The 24172-nt window shown below is 40.7% G+C and overlaps 1 protein-coding gene and 1 long non-coding RNA gene across 8 annotated transcripts in view; one reads left to right on the top strand and one right to left on the bottom strand.

Moving 5' to 3' along the window:
* The window catches only part of ADGB (androglobin), a 164754-nt gene extending 160200 nt beyond the window's left edge, over window positions 1–4554 (top strand). For 5 of the 7 annotated variants that reach the window (XR_008298286.1, XR_008298288.1, XR_008298285.1 and 2 more), the window contains 2 exons: window positions 175–2381; window positions 3266–4552. Coding sequence is in view for 1 of the 7 variants with exons in the window: in XM_027056687.2 (XP_026912488.2) it covers window positions 175–360 (186 nt within the window). In the remaining 6 variants the exon portion in view is untranslated. Of the gene's footprint in view, window positions 1–174 lie in introns of all 7 variants that reach the window. The other 2 variants (XR_008298287.1, XM_027056687.2) reach the window with 2 other exon arrangements.
* Window positions 4555–17236: 12682 nt separating this feature from the next.
* On the bottom strand, window positions 17237–23666 carry LOC128315483 (uncharacterized). The gene is made up of 2 exons (XR_008298283.1): window positions 18098–23666; window positions 17237–17552 (listed from the first exon to the last, which is right to left on the bottom strand). It is a non-coding gene; the product is annotated as an uncharacterized LOC128315483 (long non-coding RNA).
* Between the last annotated feature and the right edge of the window lie 506 nt (window positions 23667–24172).

Here is a 24172-nt window from a genome sequence, read left to right as displayed (position 1 = left end):
CTCGTGTTTCATGTATTGATAGACATTTGAGACCATGACCTAATTTTCATCTGGCCTCAGTAATTTGCCACGTGAATCTATGGGCATAAGGGAGGGATAAAGGGATTGCTTTCAAAAAATTTTTTCTCTCTTTATCAGTAAACCTTAATTGCTTGAGGTTTTGTTTTGGAATAGGACTCCTTAGATGAAGCCCGGCAGAAGATCTTCAGTGTCCGGGAAGAGTATAGAAAGAAGTTGCTGGAAGCTGAGCGCCTAAGATTGGAAGCTCTGGCTGCGGACGAAGCAGCAAGTCGCACGGAGACAGAAAAGAAGACGCCGGTTCCTGACACACGGGAAAAGAAGAAAGGAAAGAAGAAGTAACCAGAAGGAGCCCAAAACTCACCTTCTTCTGAAGAGGAAAATCCCTTTATTTTATTTTTAGTGATCTATAACCTTTCCTGTTGATAAGGTATTAGGCCAATAGAAAATAGAAGTTTTCCTTCTCAGAACTAGTTTCTGCATTTATGGTTCATTTGTTGTTGTTGTTGTTTTCCCAGAAACCTATTATTTGAGTAATCGTTAGAGTTTAGGTTTCTCTAATTTCAATAAAAATTGCCTCAACATATTTAGAATGAATAAAATGTACGTGTCTCCCTCTGAATTGCTGCATTTTCAGCAAGTAGTAAAACAAGATCAGAAATGGGCTAACAGGATTGCATTTGAAAAATTCAACGATGAGGAAAATAGCCACGGCTCTTACAGGAAATTTTGTTTCTAACTTGAAAGACTTTAAAATATTTTTAAAATATGCTTCAGTCTTGTGCTTTTTTTTTTTTTTTTTTTAAACTGAACTTCCAAAAACGTCCTTCATTGGGCAAAATCTGTTGTGGGTTAAGCTCACAGCAGTTAAGCGCGAACTCTGAATCCTCACAGGCCAGGTCACCCAGACTTAGGGAGTGTGATCGCAGACACATCCCTTGTCATGTGTCCCAGCCTCGTGTTTTTTGTAAGACCCAGAACATGTTCTTGTACACCAGTTATAGAAAACTGCAGTGAGTGCATTCACCGAGGCACGTGATAGGAAATGAACTGCTCCCAAGAGCACACTTTGAATTCATGACTTTCTCAGATGAAATCTCCCAACAGTATTTTTTAATCAGTCATAGCTTTTCCACTTTGATAGGTGTTCTTCCTTTTTTCATTTATTTAAATCTTTAGTATTAAAATGTTCAGCTCTCTCTCTATACATACATATGCAGTTTTACTTAAATGTGCAAGCACATGCATTTTCTCTCTATTATTCTTTGCCTAAACTCGCCTTCATGACCCTATGCTTTGCCAGCCCCACGGAATAATATATGATAACAACCTGGTATAAATGTTTCCATGTTTGTCATTCATCTCATATAATCACACATCAATATTTTATATTATATCATGGCCTATTTTTACAAAATGGCATTTTATTTTACATGCTTCACCATATCTTGATTTTTCTCCCCAAGCAATACAAAACCTCTTTGAGACAAAAGTAATTCATTCTGTTTTAAAACCTTTTTTTAACATTTGTTTGCTTATTTTTGAGAGAGAGCATGAGCGAGGGAGGGACAGAGAGTGGGAGACAGAGGATCCACAGTGGGCCCTGCGCTGACATCAGTGAACCCAATGCAGGACTCAAACCCACGAACCGTGAGATCATGACCTGAGCCAAAGTTGGACACTCAACTGACTGAGCGACCCAGGTGCCCCAGTAATTCATTCTTTTTGATTGTTGTGAAATATTCCCTGGCACAAATATATCATAATCGACTCAGCTAATTCTTCTTTGAAGGATATTTACTTTGTTTCCAGATCTTTTCCATACAAGAAAAAGTGGTAAAAACAGAAACGAGGTAGCATGATGGTAGATTTAACAAATTATTTCCTAATAAATAGAAAAGAAATATAAAGCCTGTCCTTTAAAAGGAAGGAAAAACGAAGGAAATTATTTTGTAATAAGACATTATACATATTACTGTATACAAGTTCGGAGTGACTACACTGGAAGCACATGGGACACAGGACACGAGGTGCAATGTTCATTCCTATGCTTGGAATCACTGACAACGCAGTAGATACAAATGCACGCAGACTGACTTACAGGTGGTTTGTAATTGTCACTCAAATTTTTGGAATGGGGTTGCCATTGGTGATACATTTTCCAAAATGGTGAACAAGCTTGGTAAATTTTCAAAGATAACCATGCCCTTAGTGTATGCAACTGCTGCATCCGTGAAATATTCAGTGAACTTTAAATCTGTGCAAAAAATACCTTTGCTTTATGTATCTTACAGAATTAGGTTCTCGGGTCATTATCTTACCTTTAGACTATGTGAATGATGGGCCATTCAAATCATATAGAGGTAAGAGAATTCTCTGTTGTATGTGACTCTTTCAAATGTTGAGGGATAGCTAACATCCTTAGCCTTCAGTCAGTAAATAGTAATTCTCTACCGTTATTGGGACAACCCAAAATGCCCCCACATATTTCCTAAATATTCTCCCCACTGAGATCATCTCCATATAGAAGATCAGTAAATATTAATGAGAAGCTGAAGATAGTAATGTCTGTGGATCTTAGTTAATAAGTAACTCCATTAGAATACATAGCTAGATAAGTACCCTCCATTGTGTTGATCGAGTTAACCAGGGTATAGATACAAAACATCTCATAGTTCCTACAATCCTTAGATCATTGTCTTTGACACATGTATGGCCTCTCATTCAGTTTCTTTCTCCATATTCTCCTGCCATCTACCTCTTTCTATGCCCTCAAGTACTTTAAGGTCAATCCTCCTCCCCCTATCTCAGGGGCTCTTGTAAGAGCAGAGAAAACAATTTTCTCTTCTGCTGCAGTCACAGGCCTGCCTCTGAGTCAATAGTAATAATCCCCAGGGTGCAACTCTAGTGATTATGAAACATCGTTACAAGAGCAGTTTAACACCTCAGGGTCTCCAACACCTCCACCGAAGAATAGGATTGTGGCTTTCCCTTTTGCAAAATCACAGTGTGCATTACAGTGTTTCCTGAAATGTAACAAAGGACGGTCTTCATTTAAATGGATCAGAAAATTGCTGACAACTTCCATAAACTTTTAACTAGCTTTTAGAAATCAAGTTTGCAAAAACAAAAAACACTGACTTCTGGTCTCTGAGCCCTCTGTTACATATAGACTATTCTTACACGTTAAAAAAAATGTTGCACGATATTCTGACACTCGTTAATTGATGTTTACCTTGTGTCTCAGTTTTGTTCAAAAGAAACCCTAGCCATCCACTGCCTCTTGGAAAATGGAAAGTAGTGGGGGAAGTGACAAGAAGAGCCATGTATAAGGGAATTGCCTCCGAGAAGAAACTGTGTGCCCTGGGCCATACTCCAGGTGGGAGCATTCATAACAGACCAATGAAAGTTTTCGATGGCCTTCACAGAACATTTCTGAAATTAACATTATGAAAGAAACTTGTTTTAAGCTGGTGCAACATTTTTTGTCGAGTCAACTATGAAACAGTCTATTTATCTTGGTTTAGATAAAATAGTTTCCAACCACAGGTGTGTTTTCACGGAATCGTTTCATTCCATATTGAAGACTTTGCATGTGCTCAGAACTTTAGGCTAAACATCCTTGTTTTCGGTACAGGCACAGAGGACAGCATCAAAGACAGTATGATTTATTTTTTTAAGTGAACCCATATAACAAATTACCATGTATAACAATTTCAATCCATAGCTTTAAACAAATCTAAGTTTATCCAAATAAATCAAGCACTTTTAATATGTTTTACTAATTCTAAAAAAATCCTTTTCCCATCTGGCATATAATACAATGACACTATTTTCTATGTTTATCAAACCATTGATTTCAGAATCACCAATACAGGTAGCATATGAATATCTCTTTCATTCCACTGTGGGTGGTTGACATATTTATAAAGATATAAAGAAAATTTGTAAAAAATGCTGTTTGCTTTTGTAGAAAAGATTCCAAATTACTATTTTACATAGAAAAACATCAGATAATAATAATAATAAAATAATAATAATAATATAAATCAATATAGCTCATTGTTGAAACTGGGCTCAGTTGGTTAATATCTCTATAATATTTTACAGGTTTGAAAAGAAAATTTGCATGCTATTTTCACTAAGAATATTAGTTTAAACTTGTGCAAATGGCCAAAATCATATTAGATACAACCTAATCAAGAACTATTTGATTAATGATGAATTAATGATTATATTGTTATACAATTAATTATATACAAAATTGTATGTGTTTTTTTCTGTAGGAACTTTGAAGTTTCCATGTATTTTTTCATGAACTTAGCCAATTTTTAACTCTGTTACTTCTGGAGTAGCATGTGCCCAAAGTCTGCATATTTTACAACATAATGTGTGGAAAACAACTTTCGGCAAACATAGTTTTGTCTAAGACCATCATTGCCATAGCAAATCGTCTGAAGCCATTAACTATTAAAATAAGCCAAACCATAAGAGACTCTTAAAAACTGAGAATAAACTGAGGGTTGATGGGGGGCGGGAGGGAGGGGAAAGTGGGTGATGGGCATTGAGGAGGGCACCTGTTGGGATGAGCACTGGGTGTTGTATGGAAACCAATTTGACAATAAATTTCATATTAAAAGAAAAAAAAAAGACTGCATGGAAACAGTATTTAAAATAGTCAACTTGGGGGTGTCTGGGGGCTCAGACACTTAAGCATCCAACTCTTTATTTATTTATTTATTTATTTGGAGAGAGAGAGAGAGCGAGAGAGAGTGAGAGAGAGCACATAAGCAAGGGGCAGAAGGAGAGGGAGAATCTTAAGCAGGCTCCACACTGGGCGGGGGCTCGATCTCATGACCTTGAGGTTACGGACTGAGCCAAGATTAAGAGTCAGACTCTCACCCAACTGAGCCATCCAGGCGTCCCAAACATCTGACTCTTGATCTCATTTCAGGTCTTGATCTCAGGGCCATGAGTTCAAGCTCCGCTCTGGGCGTGAAGCCTACTTGAAAAACAAAAAATAGTCAACTTGGATTGAAAAGCTGCTTTCCAATTTAATGATTCATACAGAGTGCTTATATTTACTCTCCATTTATCAACACTTAAATAATCTCCAGCTCCATAAAGACAAAGAGGAAGAAAGCAGGGGAAAATCCAAAAATTCATTTGTGGTTTACAGACATGACAGAAAAGTGTCCTGAAGGGAAGTTAAAATTCCTCATGAGATGCTTACATATCATTTGCAAATTTCAGTAACTCTCGGCCTTCAGAAATCTGGATGCTTCAAATTTGGATGATAAGCTTTATTTCTTATATTGTGCTACTACTATTTAATTAGCTTGTCACATTAAGAACATTTCTAATACTCTGAATAAAGATTTCATCTCTCTGTTATATAATGGGTTATACTCTCCTTGAGTGCAAGGACTAAATTGTAATTGTCATATATTATGCATTTTAATCACCCACAAATTATAGCATAAAACCTCACAGAGTAGGGTTTCAGTAGATTACAATCGAATAAACTGCTCTATTTCACATCATGTGGGCTATTAGGCTGATGTTAATATGGGTCTACAGCAATGCTTATGATCATTTCCAAAAATGTATCAGATCGGCCATCATGTGAAAAGATTGAAAAATACAGTTTATAGAACCTGAAAAAAGATTCACACCCTTTAAGAGACCGTGATAATACCAGATGGCAGGTTGTCACCAATAGTATTCTGCCATGTTCACAGAAGACATGTATCATAGTTTTGTCAAGCCAGTTTTGTTTTCCAGAGGGGATCTTAATTCATATACCACTAAAGCAGCCAGGGAGCTCATTATGTTCATGCAATTAAAAGGAGAATATTCCAAATTGTTGCCAGTACCTGCCTTTTACTGATGTCTTTGGCCAAAGGAGAATTCTTCTCTTTTGTTTTTGGTCCATTACTCTAACACAAGCCCAACATGCAATTTATGGATCACTCAGCTCTCTCGTTCAGAAACGGGAATGGAAGACACACACCCTCCACAGTGACTCAGTGTAGACATCAGGAAGGTCCCCGCTTCTTGGTCCTTGAAGTCCATGATTAGGTCTGATTTTGTACTCTGACAAGACTTCTCTGTTCAGTTGATGTCCATGGCCCCTGGTTCCATCTTCTCAGAATGTCTTCTTGTCTGTTACACTCTTTGGCCACACGTGAAGAGGTTGTTTGAAAGTATATCCTTCTTGGAGGCTGACCAGGTTTTATATCCTGGTTCCTCAAAATTCATCTAGATATATATGCAGACATAAATTAATAAGAAGTAAGAGTATAATTGTGGCCATAATGAAAATATTAAATGTCAGTGAAGATAAAGGATAGCAGTAGTTTCCATTCTTACCTTCTCAGAAGTCCATGGATTCTATAATGGGTATTTCTTATTTTTTTCTGCCTACCCTGAATCCCTTTTGGTAGTAGTAACAAACGAGTTGAAGCTGAGTCATTATGAACCTCTCAAAGAGACTGCCCATTACCTTAGTATCTGCCAAAGACTTGATGTCATTTCTGGTCTGGGTTTTTCTTCAAATCTATGAATTACTCAGACATATCTCCAGTGACTTGATTTCTTCTTAAGTTAATCAGAATCTGCTTCTGTTAAATATAACCAAAGAATCATAATTGATCCACTCAAATTTTATTTTAGATTCTCCTCCTTGAATTACATCCCATTTGATGGATTCTAAAATTTAGAAGAGATACTTTAGAAGTTCTCAGAGAAACTTTACTTACCTTTCAGAGCAAGTGTTCTTAATCTGGGGGCTTTGGGTGGGTTTTGGTGACCCCTGAGTATCCTGCAATTATATGTATCTTCTTTTGGTGAAATATGTAGTTTTAATCAGATTATTAGTGTCTGCAATCCATAAAATTCTAACAATTACTGCTCTAGAAAGTTATTTTCAATTTTTAATTAGCATAAGGGATAGTAAAATAGTAAAATACTTTCTCCTACTGCATATTATTTTTTTCTTTTAAGAGTGTCTCAAGGCCTCTAATACTTGCAGAAATGCTCTTATAAATAAAGCCATTCAATATTAGAATGTATCTGCAAAAGATATGAACTATTTCCCTGAAAGTTCTAAAATACAACGTATATTGATTTACATTTGTCCTTAAAAAGATTGAGTTGGACATCTTGTGAATTCTATGTTTTTAAGATTCTATCTTTTGGGGAAAAAAATAGAATGGTATCTAAATACAAAATACTGTATGGTGTCAGCGCTTTGGGCCACCAGTTTTTAAAAAGGACATAAGAGCAAAGAGAAGGTGTTCAATTGAGAAATAAAGGTGGAGATTCTTTCCTCCATAGAACTACCATGTGGGAGGTACGTGCAGATTCATTGGCAGGAGCTAGTACACTCAGCCAAATGTTGCACTTGGAAATGTCAACATGATTTTTTTTTTCAGCAAACAGATCTCTTTATTTTCATAAGAGTATCAAACAGATTCGAAAACAATGGCAAGGAAAATAAGCGGGTTTCAATCAGGGAGAAAAACAGAGTGCTGATTCAAGTACACAGTTTGTAGGCTCTGGTAATATTGTAAATCTGGTGGGATAATTAATTGAAAGGTGTCTCATCTCCAGGCAGCTCTCAGTAGAACTCGGCATCTATCTCAGTGCGCACAGCCATCCTGTTCCACTAAAGACAGAACATGAGGAAAACTGCGTGTGATTTACACTGCCAAGGGAATTTGGAAGATCAGTGTACTTATTCAAATTGGAATTTAGCCCAGACTCTATTTTTGTCAAAGGGGGAAAAAAAAGAAAAGAAAAGAAAAGAAAAGAAAAGAAAAGAAAAGAAAAAAAAGAAAAGAAAAAAAGTTTAAGCATTTTAATAAAGAACAAGAACATCAGTTAATTGGGGATATGGCACACATCTTCCAGGCTCTGAAATTTCTGTCCGATTCTGCACGAAGAGTCGAGCGCCACTCTTGATATACCAGTATCTTCTTTATTGAAATAAGTAGCTGCTTATCTATTGTCTTTTAAAAATATCTATGTGATAGACCCTGACTCCTGACCTTATCCTTGCTCCTCCCCACTACACACAACGATAAACTCTGAAAATGCTGCCCCAGACAACCGAAGGAAGACTCTGGAAAGTGGTAAGGAGATGAGCTGATTTTGGACTCCAGGACTGGAGAACAGCCCAGCAGCAGGGCATCTTTCTTCTCCCCACCCTACAGAGGAAGACCACCCAGACCCATTGTTTTCTGATCACCAAATTAGCAAAAGAAGGCAGTCAGGGGCAGGTTCATTTTTCTCCCTATTAGAATGGCAATCTCTCCAACCACAGGTGAGCTGACACCACTGGCAAGGATAATCGGCTGAGACCCATAACAAACAAGCAGCTGGCGGAAGCATTATCCTTCATCAGGCCTGGGATTCCCCCCTTTCACTTAAACACCTGGCTGTTTAGTGAAGGGACACTGTCATAGCTGACACCTGGTCAAGGAAGCCTCTTTGTCCCCACGTGCCCAATATTCTCTAGGTCACAAGTCCTAGAGCAGCTGAAATAGTGAAGAGGAAAATTACTATACCCAATATAAGGCAAACACTCCAGCTATTGTGATCAAAACAATGAGATATTGTCAGTCTGATAGAACATAGATCAATGGAACAGAGATGCCCCACAGAGATCCACACAAACGCACCCAGTTGATTTTTGACCAAGATGCAAAAAATTCAAAACCACATCAATGGAGGAAAGATAACATTGCAACAAATGGTTCCGGAGAGAATGGACATCCATAAACAAACAAACAAACAAACAAAAAGAAAAAAAAAAAAGAAAAAGAAAACAAAAGAAAGCAAAAGAAAATAACTTCAACATAGACCTGTTGTCTCCGATAAATCTTAACTCAAAATGGACCACGAATTTAACATGGAAACATAAAACTATAAAACTTTTAGAAAAAATATAGGATAAAATCTTTGGGATTTTTGGCAAAGAGTTTTAGACTTGACATCTAAATCACAATCCCGAAAGAGGAAAATTCAATAAATTGTGCTTGATCAAAATTAAAAACTTGCACTGCAGTACATCATATGAAGATAAAATATGAGAGAAAATATCTGCAAACCACGCGTCTGACAAAGAACTAGTATCTAAAATACATAAGTAACTCAAAATTCAACAGTAAGCAAAAAGTAACAGAAAATGGGCAAATGACATTGAAGAGACATCACAGAAGAGGAAAGAGAGACAGCAAATCGGCACAACACATCATTAACAATCAGGGAAATACAAATTACGACCACAATGAATTATTGTATGCCCATCAGATGGCTAAAAAAATATCGACGATATCAAATTCTGACGAGGATAACAAGAAGCTGGGTTACTCATATATTGCCAGGAGTAATATAAAAGAGCACAGTCACTCTGGCAAATTTGGTAGTTCCTCAAAAAGACTAAACATGCAACTACTGTATGACTCAGCAACTGAACTCTTAGATGTTTACCTCAGAAAATAAAAACTTCGTTCACCTAAAAACCTCTACATGAAAATTCATAGAGGCTTTATCCACAATAGCCACAAATTGGAATCAGCCCGATACACTTAAGCAGCTGAATGTTTAAACAAACAGTGATAGACATATACCATGGAATAGTTCTCAGCGATACAAAGGAATGAACAATGGATACATGTAACAGCTTTCATAAATCTCTAGGAAATTATATTCAGTGAAAAAAGCCAACCCCAAAAGGTTATGTGGTGTATGATTCCATTTATATAATAACATTGTTGAAATGACAAAATTTTAGAAATGGAAGACAAGTTCATGGTGGCCAGGATTTGGAGAGGGGAGCCTGCTTCCACTATAAAAAGGTATGACAAGGTACCCTTGTGGTGTTGGAAGTGCTCGTCATCGTGAAAGTAGGTGATAAAATTCTATAGAACTAAATACATGTGCACACAAAGGAATATGAATGAAGCTATGGAAACATGAATAAGATTGGTAGATTGTACCAATGTCAATATCCTCCATGTGGCATTGTACTTATCGCGGAGGGCTAACTACATGCTTGAGGAGCTTGGGATTTGGGGTTTGCTGAGAATGATCCTGACTAGCTAGATTTATCTTGCTTTGTTCCTGTGTAGGAACAGAACTGACGAGCACTAGGCTGATAATTGTAGTGTCGGCTGCTTTCACAAGCACTGAGTGGCGCAATGCCCAAGCAGGAGCTCAGTACCTAGGGCAGAGGCTATGGCACGTGATGACCCCGATAAAGACCCATCTGAAATGGGGACATTTCCTTAAAGACTTGGAAGAAGCATTAATTGCTGCTGGGATTTTTATTTTTTATTTTTTTAAAAAAATTATTTTTTAATGTTTATTTATTTTTGCGACAGAGAGAGACAGAGCATGAGCAGGGAAGGGGCAGAGAGAGAGGGAGACACAGAATCTGAAGCAGGCTCCAGGCTCCGAGCTGTCAGCACAGAGGCCGATGCGGGGCTCGAACTCACCAACTGTGAGATCATGACCTGAGCTGAAGTCGGATGCTCAACCGACTGAGCCACCCAGGCGCCCCAAACTGCTTGGATTTTTAAGCCACATACTCATGTTCCAAACCCCAAGGATTTGAAACACAACCTGAGCGATTTAAAATCCGTATATTATTCTAGCTTTCAAAGAGAAAGTAAAACTATTTCATTAGTGTTTCTTTCCAGGCGACTTTTCCCATCTGTTGTATTTCAATTTGGCTGGAATTTTGTGTGTTTGAAGCACGCAGTGGAGACAAGTTGATTATGAGGTAACCTGATGCTTCAGTTAAAGAGCTGTCGAAGTGTGAAATGATTCTCGAGCCTCAGAACCCTGGCTGAGTGATGGAACACCCAGAATAACTCCTAATCCGTGAGGACCGAAACCCAGGCAGGCCAAGGGGAAGCAAGTTTGATGTTGCAAGTTGATTTCCAGCAAAATTAAAGTTCGTTATGTAATTTTTTGTGTGTGAAGAAAGCAAGGAATGAAAGCTACATCTTTATAAATCTACAGTGATTCCATGTCCTTCCCTCAGCTCTTCTTCCCCTTTTAATTTTCACCTTCCATCCAACCTCCTCCCCACGATGGCTAGGAGACAGGCGTTTATTTATATTTCAAAGAAGAGGAGGCCTGTTTGCTCAGTGTTCTTTGAGTACTTCACACAGAGACTGTACTCTGCCACAGAATGCTCTCTGGGGAGATAATCTAGGTCTAGGTCAGTGTTAGTTTGTTTTCCCTTAACCCTCATTACTTTACCCATAAGGCCCCTCTGTCTCTGGTGTGGCAGTGGACAGAGGTTTACTATGCTAGTTCCGGGAGCTTCCCAACTTCCTTACCAAACCCTGTTTAGGCAGGGGAGTGGAAGTCATGCACTCAGGGTTTCCACATTAAAGTATTCTCATGACCATCTTACCTCTCTCAAATGATGAGAACAAATGCAACATGAGACAGAAGGAATAATCAATAAATCATAGGTATTTATGACTTAGGTGAAAAAAATACACCTATTCCGTTTGTCATTTAAAATCCCAGTACTCTGGGGAGGCTGGGTGGCTTAGTCGGTTGAGCCCCCTACTTTTTTTTGGCTCAGGTCAGATCTCACCCTTGGTTAGGCTCTGCGATGCCAGCATGGGGCCTGCTTGGGATTCTCGCTCTCCCTTTCTCTCTCTGCCCCTCACCCACGTTCATGTGTGCACATGCATGTGCTCTCTTTCTCACTCAAAAATAGAGGCATTTGGGGTGGTTCAGTTAAGCATTCAGACTTTGGCTCAGGTCATGATCTCGCAGTTCAAGGATTCGAGCCCCAGAGCTTGGGGCTCTGGGCTGATAGCTTGGAACCTGGAGGCTGCTTCAGATTCGGTGTCTCCCTCTCTGCCCCACCCCAGTCCACACTCTGTCTCTCTCTCTCTCTCTCGAATATAAATAAACATTAAAAAAATTCTTTTGAAAAGCTCAGCAGACCTTACAGATTTGTTTTAATTTTGTTACAAAGTTATTACATGTTCCTATCTACACAAACTTGGACAATGCAGATATGTTAAAAAAAAAAAAAAAACAACCAAAAACCCAGTAACCATAACTTCAACGTGCAGTTAAACTACTATATCTGACAGTTAATTGATTCCTTTAATCATCACAACCACTTTGGGAAGTAGAACAATTATTATCCTGGCTATTCAGTTTAAAAAGAAAAGTGTGGCTAAGGAGTAAAGGGTTATGTGCCCAAGGTTTTACTGTTAACCGGTGATCGAGCCAGTGCATGATCCTTGCATTGTGTCTCTGGTTCTTAAAACTAATAACTAATATTCTGTATAAGCCCAGACAGAATCACAGCTAATAGTGTCATTCTGGATCATCCCAGATCATGTTTATAAAAAAGAGGTCATAACTTACAAAATACCCAGCAACTTGCTTTTTCTTATTCAGTGACCAGGGAAAACTTTGAGCATCATTATGCAAAATTTCCTTAATACATCCATACTTTGTTTAGCAACTTTCATTCATACCCAAAACCATGCCATTAAGTAGAAAGTCATTAAATTGAAAGGAAATATTTATATCAATTTTAATGGGAAAATTATGATTTCTTTCAATCCAATCTACGATATCAAAAATGTTCATTGACAATAAAATCGAATTTACACACACAATAAGAAACAACTTGAGGGCAAACAAAATTCCTTCTTCGTAAAGGTGATAACGTCATGAAGGTTTAGTGTCCTCACTGAGGAGCGGAGGTGGAGGAGAGGTGTGAGAAGGCTGTTCTAAGGAAGATTGGGGGAGGTACGTAATCGACTTTCAGCCAGGCTTACATTACTTACATCTTACTTTGTATATATCTGACTTTGTTTATGGTGTTCCTTCATATACAAACATTTAAACATATTTTGTAATTAAATTTGTCTTTTTTTGTTGTCATGGCAGCTGAATTCTTTATCTTGCTTAAATAGGTTTCATCCAGCATTAGTTTATCATAAAAGAGTAACCAATATTTTTCCTACCATGATTGCAACCTATACTTTATATTAGATCTATCTAAAAATTCTTTTTATTAAAGTATGTGTGATGGACCTCATGAATGCCCCCTTCCCCCCCATATCTAATTCTCCTCTCCTGCCTAGACTTCCCAGCTTCCAGGCAGGTAAAGAAGGCTCTGTGTCTGTTTGTGGCGAATGGATGTGAGTCCACATGACGCGTGTGTCACTTCCATGCTGGAGCAGAAAACAGTCCTTTCGTGCTTCCACATCCTTTGCTTCCCTGTTGGCAGCAAGTGTGGGGGCCATGTGTTGAATGTCAGAGCCATAAGACCCTGGCAACTCGGGTCTCTGAGTCACATGTGGAAGGACAATAGCCATGGAGGTTCACCTGACCTGTGGAAGACTTTGCATGAACAAGAAATAAACACTGTGTTAATCCCCTGAGATGTTGTAACTCTTTTACTACCCTCACGTTACTAACATAAATGTAAGTTACCTTGACTGATACCAGGTAAAATACTATCACTTCAAAATGAACAGATGATAGCCAGATAGAATTTTCTTCCGAATGAATAGACAGTAGGATCCAAACCAACAACATGAATACACATCACAAATCTAATGTTGAACAAAGAATGAACACACAACAGAATGCATAGCAAATGGTTTCATTAATATGAAGTTTGAAGACAAAACTAAACTATAGTGTCAAAATTAGAATAGTGGTCACCTTCAGGAAGGGAAGAGTTTGCCAGGGGACAAGACGTTGTGAGATAACAGTTTTAATCTCCTTTTCATCAAGTGATGGTAACATGAGTGTTAGTGTATGTTCAGTATTGTTTTGAAATTGAATTTATATGGCATCATTATTATATATGCTACAAAGATATTTGACTTTCGGTTCAGATGCACTCTGTATGTATGCTGACACACATAGATTCGGTTCCAAATTTTTGTTCTCCAAAACTTAAAAATTTATCATGGCTTTGTGCTTAGTATTATAAACTAAGGTAAAGAAAACTTGCTTTCCAAGTTTTTCCCTTCACTACACTCTTTCATATTCTGGCATGACTTTAGGACAAAACTACTCACTGTTTCCCTAAATCCAGAAGCTCAAACACACTTGTATTTCTCCGTCCCTATTGCTCCTAATATAGTCTCACGCACCCCCATTAATTATAACTTTAAACCAAGGTAACTGACTTCCTTTCCTCAGAGAAACTTGGGGTTGTATAATTGAAGGCTATCATATACATCAGCACTTCAACAGACTAGCAAAACTCATGAATACACACAATTCAGATTTTCCTGATATATTGAAAGACTTTTTCCCAGCTCACTGCATTGTCTGGAGTTCTACTTATTCCTTCTGGAATGACTTTTTTCTTGTAGTAATAAATACATCCGTCGCTAGTTATTTCAGTGAGAGGCCGCATGGCAAACTTTCTTAGCCCTTTTATTACCCTTGTAAGAGAAGTTGACCACAAAGGGGACTTTGGCTAGACGACTTCCCAAAGCATTTAAAGATATTGCTTCACTGATGTTTGGCATCTATTTTTGCTGATAAGTCTGACCTCAGTCTAATTGTAATTCTTTTAAATGCAGTGTGATTTTTTTTTGCTCGCCGGTTGCATTTAAGGTATTATCTTTACCTTTGTTCTGCAATTCCACTCAATGTGTGTCGTGTGAGTTTATTTCTGTTCATCCTGATTAGCACTCAGTATATACTTTCAAGCTGAGTAATGTATCTTCGTCTGGTTCTAGAGAACTTCCAGCTGATGTCTCTTTAGGTACAGTGTTTATACAAGGTTAGGAATGGTTTTTCTCAGGCATTCTCTCACGCTTCTACTTTTGGGATTTCTATGAGATACAAGTTGGAATCCCCCCCTGTGTATTCACCATGACTGTTAACATCTGCTTCATACATTTGTTGGTTTTTTTTTTTTTTTAATCTTGCCCATGTCAAGTTACAGGAAAATGACTCAGTGCATCTTCACTGGATCATCCTTCAACTATATCTCAGAGAAATTTATTCTCTACTGGGAATACTTCTTTGGCCATCTTCCGCCCCCGCCCCCGCCAAGATTTATAATGTTTTTTATATCCACCTATTTTTTTTAATTTTTTTTCAACGTTTTTTATTTATTTTTGGGACAGAGAGAGACAGAGCATGAACGGGGGAGGGGCAGAGAGAGAGGGAGACACAGAATCGGAAACAGGCTCCAGGCTCTGAGCCATCAGCCCAGAGCCCGACGCGGGGCTGGAACCCACGGACCGCGAGATCGTGACCTGACTGAAGTCGGACGCTTAACCGACTGCGCCACCCAGGCGCCCCTATATCCACCTATTTTTATTCTATGTTCTTTTAAAATTTCATAATTTATTGTTCTATTCCGTTTAAATTCATGACTCATTGCTCCAATTTATAATTTCGTACTCTGGCACTCTCCATGAAAAGATGTCCTAGCGTTACTTCCTAAACTTCTCTGTATCTTGGTTTTTCTCATTGGTAAAGTGAGGAATAATATTACCTCTTTTGTGGTGCTATTATCTTGATCAGATGATCCAATACGTGTGAGGTTCTTAGAACAATGTCTGGATATTAAGCACAGTTATGCTGTAATTCTATTCAGAGCGTTCTATTGCTGTATTTTAGTGAAAATAGCTCGTTGAGTTCCTATGTTGGCTTTGTGGGATGCCTTTCTTAGCAGTCATTTTCCCTGCATATGTTCAAACTTCAGTTTGCAAGCTGAAGTGAAACCCTCTGCCTTCATCTTCCTTCCGTTTCTGGCAGTTTTACAGCTTCCTCCCAACGGGCCCCAGGTCTTCTGCTATCGTTCAGTGCTCCTATCTAGCAATTATATCAGAGACAGTGAGAGTCTGTGCGTGGAGTTGGTGGGTGCCGTGGCCCAGGCAGTGGATGTCCTACTGTGTTCTTCCCATCATGCAGCTTGGACAAGTCACCGCCCTTGACAACGAGCAGGTTGATTCCTCAGTCTCCTTACTGGAGGGAGGATGCCACCCCAGCTCCAATTGGTACTATGACTTTGGCTATGGTTCTCTCTCGTCTACTGGGTGGGTTTAGTCTCCATCATCTTACACAATCAAGCGCTTGTTTGTCTTCCTGGAAGCTGATATATCCCCAGATTCAGCTCTAGTTTCTACGGTGCTTTTCTCTCTGCCTTTCTTTTAAAAAAGTCAAATTTGGAGTGAACGACATCTTTTTTATTACAATTTTAAAATGTATCTGTCATTTATAATTATTTGTTTCTAAGGAGGCAGTGGTAGTGGGGATGTGTGGGAGTGCAGTGGAATTAAGCTTAAAGCAGCTAAAAAGTAAATGCTAAATACCATCTTGACTAGAAAATACCCAGAAGCTTATGACTAAGGACATCCCACTGTGCCAAAAACAAATTCATACTAAGCTAGGAGATATTGCACTCTGTGAAGCTAAAATCCCAACAGCATTCTAGAACCCCTATACCAGAGTTCTCCCAACAGTATTAGATCCAAGTGCGTATGGCTTACAAATCTGTTTTCCTGCCATGTTATTTTTCCTTTTCAGTCTTTTGTAGAGCTTGATTATCTGAGATGGACTTTTAAAATGATGCCTTACTAAAGATTCTTGAGTATTCTTTGTATAAACAAAAAACCTGATAATTGGTAGAGTATTCTACAATTAATTTTTCAGGTTATTTGAAAATGCTCACAAATTACACATTTCACCTCCTATATTTTGCAAGTAGTTGAAGTTTTAGGGAACAAATAAAAATCATTGTCCTTAACTTTTACTGAATACTAAAACAATTTGAGAAAAGAGACAGGAATCGTGGCAGGAATCAGCAGTTCATTAGAGAAAGAGGACAGGATTGGAAAGCATGGGTTAATCTCCACCCACCATCAGGTTTCCTAAAACATCTAACCCCCGCTGAGCTCACCAACCCCAAATCTCATATCCCCCTGTGTGAAGGCAGAATGTGCCCTGATAGCATGTTATTGGATGCACAGAGACCGTGGGCCTCTTGATGACAGGGCACCCTGACCCTGATTCACTTATCTCTGATGAGACAGCCCAGCCTTGGCTGAGTCACCCACGCTCCATTCCTTTTCTCAAACTCACCCATCAGCTCCGTCGGTCTTCCCCAAGGCAAGAGGGTGTAATGGGGCAGAGGGGACGTGATCTGGGTTGGGTTTCCTCAGAAGCAGACTCTGAGACAGAACTCAAGTACAAATGATTTATATGGGAAATGATCCCATTCCACCATGGAGTAGGAAAGTGAGACCCAAAAGGGACAGAAGCCAATATGGGGCATCAGTGGACAAGGTGCTACTGGGAGCCCCTGAGTTACTGTGGAGAACACATCGGAAAGTTGCCCCACCCAGTCGGAGAGGTTCCTGAGGTATTATTCACCAACCCTTCCCATCAGCAGAGGACAGCTGCTCCTGGAGGCAAGAACTCCTCAGTAGTTGTGTGGCCACCATTCAAGACAGTAGGCTCCTGTGGCCAGAGGAAGCCCTCAGGTAGAGACTCTCACTTGGCTTGCAGGAAAAAAAAAAAAAAAGGCAGTAGAACTGAGGGGAGTGCTAAGAGTTCTGGAGATATGGGTGGGGTCTTGCCAGCTTCTGCCCTGTGCAACTCTCCCTGGTACTTCTCAAAAGGCATAGTTACTGGAGTGCCTGGGTGGCTCAGTCGATTAAGTGACCGACTTTAGCTCAGGTCATGATCTCCCGGTTCGTGGGTTCGAGCCCCGCGTCGAGCTCTGTGCTGATAGCTCAGAGCCTGGGGCCTGCTTTGGATCCTGCGTCTCCTCTCTCTCTGCCCCTCCCCCACTCATGCTCTGTCTCTCTCTCTCAAAAATAAACATTAATTTCTTTTTAAAAAGGTGAAGTTACTATTTTATAGTCCATGATAATGCAACAAAAGCATCACTATGACTTTTCTTATATCCCACAATTTCTGTGGGCCAGAAATTTGGGAGCAACTTAAGTGGGTGATTCTAGCTCAGGGTCCCTCATGAGGTTGTAAACAAGATGTTGGCAAGGGCTTGACTGAGGACGGAAGATCCATTGTTAAAGTGGCTTACCCAGAAGGCAGTTGACAGGAGGCTTAGTTTCTTGTCACATGGACCTCTCCAGGGGTTGTGTGAGTGTCCTCACAATATGGCAGCTGTTTTCTCCCACAGCAAGTGATCCAAAAAAGAAAAGAAGCAAGAAGGAAGCTACAATGCCTTTTTATGACCTTATCTTGGAAATCTCATCACTTTGTTTCTATTCTATTTTCTAGAAATAAGCCCCTAAGTCCAGCCACACACAAGGGTAAGGAAATTAAGTTCCGCTTTTCAAAGCGAGATGTTAATACAAATTATAAATATATTTTAAAACTTCCACAAGTGCCAACAACCTCTCTCTTCTAAAGTGAGATGCTCGACCTCACTTGCAAGTTTTTGAGAGATTAAGATGGAAAGGTCCAGAGGACATATCTGGAGTTAGTTGTTATGTTCCTTAGATCCTGCCAACATGGGAAAAGGAATGGGTGCCCCTTACCTTAAGCCCAAGTGGAAAGGTTTTTAAGGAGACTTGTGGAGAATTGTTTCTGTGTGTCTGGGAATGTAGGGAACATGAGGACCAAATTCCAAGATATGCTTAAAAGTCTAAAGGTCAGAGGACATGTGTGTAAGCCTCCTATAGGAGAATGAGCCAGGTGTCCCCTCACTTAAGCAAGGCAAAGGCTTGAGTTTGTCAGAAAAGAAGTATGAACCTTTGGGGGAGTTGGGTTGAGATAATCTAGAAAAAGGTCACCCATGGGGAATGCCTGGAGCCACGTATGACCCAAGAGAGGGGTGGAGCACCAAAGTGCAGAGACTGAGCTAGAAGCTGCAGGCAACTGCCAGATGACAGGTGACAGGCATTTCCCATTTGGAGAGAGCTTCACGTCTCCAGAGAAAGGACCTCCAAAGACTTGCAAACAGACATCCCACAGGAGACCTTCAAACATGTGATGCGTCTACAAGGTCACCAGCACCAGATGACAGCTGTGCCACCCTCTAACCCTTCACCCCCAACCTCAGAGCGATTAAAAGACAACTAGCAAGTAAGGAAGTAGTGAGAGGGCCACCTGTGCTCCCACCCATCTTTCTCATCTCCAAAGCCTCACTTGGGTTCAAGTTGGAGGAAGGAGAAACTTCAGATTGTCTGAGCATTCACAGTATGCATCGTAACAGTCGACTGGGAATTACAGAATTGTGAGACTGGGCAAGGCTTCTTAATGTCAAATCAGGGAATATTTGTGAGGGTCCAAGACCTCATAAAAGCCCTCTCCCCCAACCCAGGATAGAAAAACATTTTTTTTCCTTCCACTTTTACCTAAGAGCTTCCACATTTATCTAACTATTCCACTGTGTTAAATGAGCCAGTTATATTTGAAATGTTAGCTGGGGACAGAACTGATGCCACAGAATTATGAAGCAGGTCATTCTGAAGTGACTAAGAAGGTACACCGTTTTGCTTCAAGCACTGACAGAAACTCTAAGCTATTAATCCTCTTTTGAATCTAAACATGAGAAAGGAAACAATCTTAGCTGTTTATGAAAAATTGGTCAGCTTCAAGCCTGGAGGTACAATTCCTGAGGGCCAGCTTAGTCCTACCCGAGACCTATTTTCATTCCGCGCGTGTCTTAACCACTTAGCTCCTTTTTAGCAATCCACTTGTCCCAGAAGGGCTCTGTCTGGTGCCACACTTACTGCATGGGTTTTAACTACTTGCAATCCCATTGAACTGGAATTCTGTCCTTAATTTTTCTTTCAGTTGCCCTACTGTTTACACTCACTTGAGAAGCCAGTCCACTTCCAGGTATGTGGGGAAACTTTCCAGAAAGGGTCTGAGAAATATACTACTTCTGATCTCAGTGAGTTCACCTGCTAGTTTGGGTGGCAGACCGGATGTGCCGAGACTCCCCGCATGGGTATCTTGCTCCTGAGTCTCTTGGATGGGTTTGTGTCCCGTCCCCACTCAACACGTGGTACCTGGTGCCCTGCTTCAACCATTCCCGGGTGCCCCAAGTTCCACATGCTCTGTGTGCTCAACAAGGCTCTGCAGGCACATTAACTTGCTGAAACACAGGGAACCCTGCCATCCTCTCTTCCTAATCAGTTGGGAGATTTCAAATTCTTCCCCTCTCCCAACTCCTTCCTGTCCTGGGTCCCCCCCGCCCACACACACACACACACACCTCCAAGCAAGAATCGATTCTTTTACTAGACACAGGCTGCTTCGGAACCTTTTCCCATAAGCATTAGCCACCTGAGCCATCTCCTTAAGCCTGTCTTGGAGCTTTCCACCCCTAGTTTTCGAACTGCCTTTATGGTATGGTCTACTCTTAGTTATTTATTAATCCACTAATGGCAATACTTTAGCATACTTGTTATAAAGGAATATACATCTGTTTTCTGCCCTTCCCATTCCTTGTTATTAATTTGTTCATTCATCAAACACTGCTGAGTTCCTATTTTGTATCAGGTCGTATCTTTCAAGCTAGGAAAGTAAAGACTAGGGCAGTGTTTTTAAACCTGGGCTGATCCTTGTACCTACCTGAGAATCTTAAAAAAAAAAAAAAAAAAAAAAATACAGACGACCTGGATCCACTCCCCAGAGGTTCTGATTTAATTATTCACAGCCTGAACATCAGCAATTTTTAAAAGCTCCCTAGGTGATTCTGAAGGGCAGCTAGGATTGAGAGCCACGAGAAGATAAGATCATAAATAACGTGGACCAAAATTAAATGTCAAGGATTCCCTAAAAGATTCTGAGAGAGTACTCTAGGGGCACGTGGTTTTCGCCTGCACAACACGGTCAGCCCCTCGGTCTCTACTCACCCTGGACACACTTCAGCCACAGCTCCGGTGAGAGATGTGTCACATCTGTCACAGAGCAAAGGGAAGGTGACGGTATCGGTTACTTTTTCTCGGTCGCACAATTACGACACTGCCTTTCTCTAAGTGCAAGGGCACCGTGGTATGGGAAATTTGGGGCTGACACAGCCCACCCAAGCTCAGTGGTCGTAAATTTTTGAAAAGACAAGTCAGAGGCAAGACTGAATGCCTCTGATATTCTTATTGCTAGTTGAATCTCACTTCAAGGGGCATTACTGCAGTTCTACAGAAGCCACAGGCCGTTGGTCCAGACAGGAGTTAAGTGGGGAAGGGTGGGGGGGGGGGGCAGTGGGGGTGCAGGGGGAAGGTAGGGAAGAGGAAGGGAGGAGAGAAAGCTTAGGACGTCCCTGTAGTCTGAGGGTCCTTCTGCCTCTGTGGTATGATGCGCGGTTAAAAGCAAGACACCGGTCTCTTGGTGCTCCCCTGGGACACTATGGCCGGGTCTCTGCTCTGCTCTGCCAGACGGAGGCCTGGCCTCCCCACGCCTCGGTGCACAGGCTTAAGACAAGAATTGGAGCATGTGAGGACTGTTGAGAATGAGCCCTTCCTCCCATTGCAAGTGTCTACTGACGGATGCTCCAGGGGATGCTTTATGCTGCGGGGTTAAGGTTCATTGCTTCTCCTCTGCAGAAAATTCCCTTCTGGTGGTGGCGCGGTGGGAAAAGACAAGTGGAGAAAGCTTGGGGCCAGGAGCCCAGGTCCGGGAACGCGCCGTTTCCCCGTTGCTCCAGCAGGGGGAGCCTACGACAAGCGCGCGGTGCGAGGCAGCCCAGGGAGGATTATGCAACGCCGAGGGCGCACGCTCCGCCCGGTGACCGGCCAGCCGGCAGGTGCTGACGCAGGCTTGAGTCCGGGCTGAGAGGCACATCTGGGGCCCAAGTGACCCACTTCCCCTAAGGGGATACGGGCTCTCAGGACTCTTCATCCTTCCCGTGAAACCCCGGAAACGGCTCAGTAGTTCTTCTGGTTGACTTGCTGCTGTGCACAGCGGTCAGCTGCCTGGGAACTGGGTGACGCTAGCTCAGTGCTCCTGCTTGTTTTCCTCCAAAAGGGGCTGTCCTGATTTTTACATTTTTTAAGTAAATAATAGCAATTATAGGCACCCTTCCCTGAGCAGCCCCTATATGCCTTCGCTGAGCTACGCGCCTGATTGTGCATCGTGGATCTTTTTCTGCTCTGCGTTCTCTCCCCCATCCTGCAGCGAGGGGTCCTACCAGCCCTTGCAGCTGCGTGAATACAGCTCGTTCTAAAGGAGAGAGAGAGGGAGGGAGGAAAACAACCGCTTCCTGAATTTACCGGGCTTAGCAGACAGCTTGAGTTTAGAGAACGGACAGGGAACTGAGTATTGTTGGATTTTTTTCTTTTGAAATCAGTTGCATCTTGCGGCTGTTTCACTGTTTAATGGTTTGTGTGTGTGCGTTTCGCTTTCTTTTGTTTTCAGTTTCCCTCAACTGTGTTGGTGATCTCTTCTGATACCGTATTTTAAAGAAGATACTGGCTAAAGGAGAGGAAAGGTGCTATGCAGTTCTTTCGGGTAGGGTAATAGGGCTTTTTGGTTGTTTTACCCCTTTCCTTACTTAATTATCTATAAGGAAAATCATGAAAATATTTTTAAAGAAAAATAAGGAAGAGGGCAAAACCCATTTTATGACATTGAAGACATGTCATGTGTGGAAAATTTGGAAAGTATAGATCTGGAAAATAAGCAAAGATAAAATTCACCCATAATCTCTCGACCTAGAGATAATTGTTATTTAATTTAGTATATGAATTGCAGGCCTTCTTTTCTAACATTATAAATGCTATGCTACAAAGTGTATACGTACTGGTTTAAATTCTGTTGTTTTCCTTCTTTACTATATTGTGATAATTTTTTAATACCTGCATAGTATTCCTTATCATATGTCGTATAAATGTAGCATAATATATTCAGCTGGTACCATAAGATTGGACATTAAAGATAATTCCATTTTTTTTACAATGGTAAACATCATTGGGGTAATAGTCTTTGTATACGTATGTATTTCCTTAGGAAAATTCCTAGCAGAGAAATTAAAGATCAACAGACATTTTAAGATACTCAGTGTGTGTTTGCAAAGGTCCTTCCAGACACATGATGCCAATTTGTCTTTTCACCAGTTCTAAGCAAACACTGATACAGTTCCTTTTTGTATGCTCTGCCAACTTTGTAAGTTAAAAGTGGTATTTTGTTGTTGTTCCAATTTGTATTCCTCTGTCATTTTCTTTTGAATTTCTGACATTTTCTGTAAGGACCTTTCTAATGGGCAAAGATTCTGATGTAAGCAATAAAAGATAAGAATGTGTAGCAGCGGAAGAAACAGGGCCATGCGGTGGGAGGCTCTGGCATTTAAGACATCTGAGACGATGAAACAATGCCTCTTGCATAGACTGATGCTCTTATAGAGACTCGGGATCTTTACTGGGAAATATTCACAGCCAAGAAAATCAGAGAGGGACTGGGCATGGGGATCCAGGTTGGAACAATGCTTAATTTGGTTACTCAGGGTTTTTTTTTTTTTAATGTTTATTTATTTTTGAGATAGAGAAAGAGCGGGAGAGGGGCAGAGGGAGAGAGAGAGAGAGTCCCAAGCAGGCTCCACACTGTCAGCGCAGAGCCCAACACAGGGCTCGAACTCACAACTGTGAGATCATGACCTAAGCCAAAATCAAGAGTCAGATGCTTAACAGACTGAGCCACCCAGGCTCCCCCCCCCCCCCCCCCCCCCCGGTACTCGGTTTTAGTAACTAAAAGACCCACCATGGCCAGAAAGACTCACACAAGAATTCTGGTGATTTTTCCCCCCAAGATGGCCTAACAAGGTGATATTGTTTGCATAGGGGAAAGAGATGACCTTTCGGAAGTCTTTCTTCACCCAGGGACTCAAACTCCATACTGGTTTGTACACACAGGTGTGCACCTCTGTCATCTTTCAGGGCGCAAGTGTGCATAGTTGGGAATTCATGTCTTTGCAGATATCATCCCTTCTTATTTTAACTGAGTGTAAAAGAGACAGGAGCCTGTGCTAGGAAAGAGAGAGACAAGTGAGAGATAGCTTTGCTCTGGGGAAGGCAAGTCAGTGTACCCAGCCATCAATTTACTGAAAAACAACTTGCCAAATGCTCAATCTGCAGAACTTTGGGGACCCTTAAGTTTGTTTTATCTTAACCTGTGCTTTCTCTTGTCCCCTCTCAGAGGCTTTCCCAGGTTT

This window comes from Acinonyx jubatus, chromosome B2 (genome assembly GCF_027475565.1).
Source record: "Acinonyx jubatus isolate Ajub_Pintada_27869175 chromosome B2, VMU_Ajub_asm_v1.0, whole genome shotgun sequence".
Lineage (NCBI taxonomy): Eukaryota > Metazoa > Chordata > Mammalia > Carnivora > Felidae > Acinonyx > Acinonyx jubatus.
This window is presented reverse-complemented; position numbering and strand designations above follow the sequence as displayed.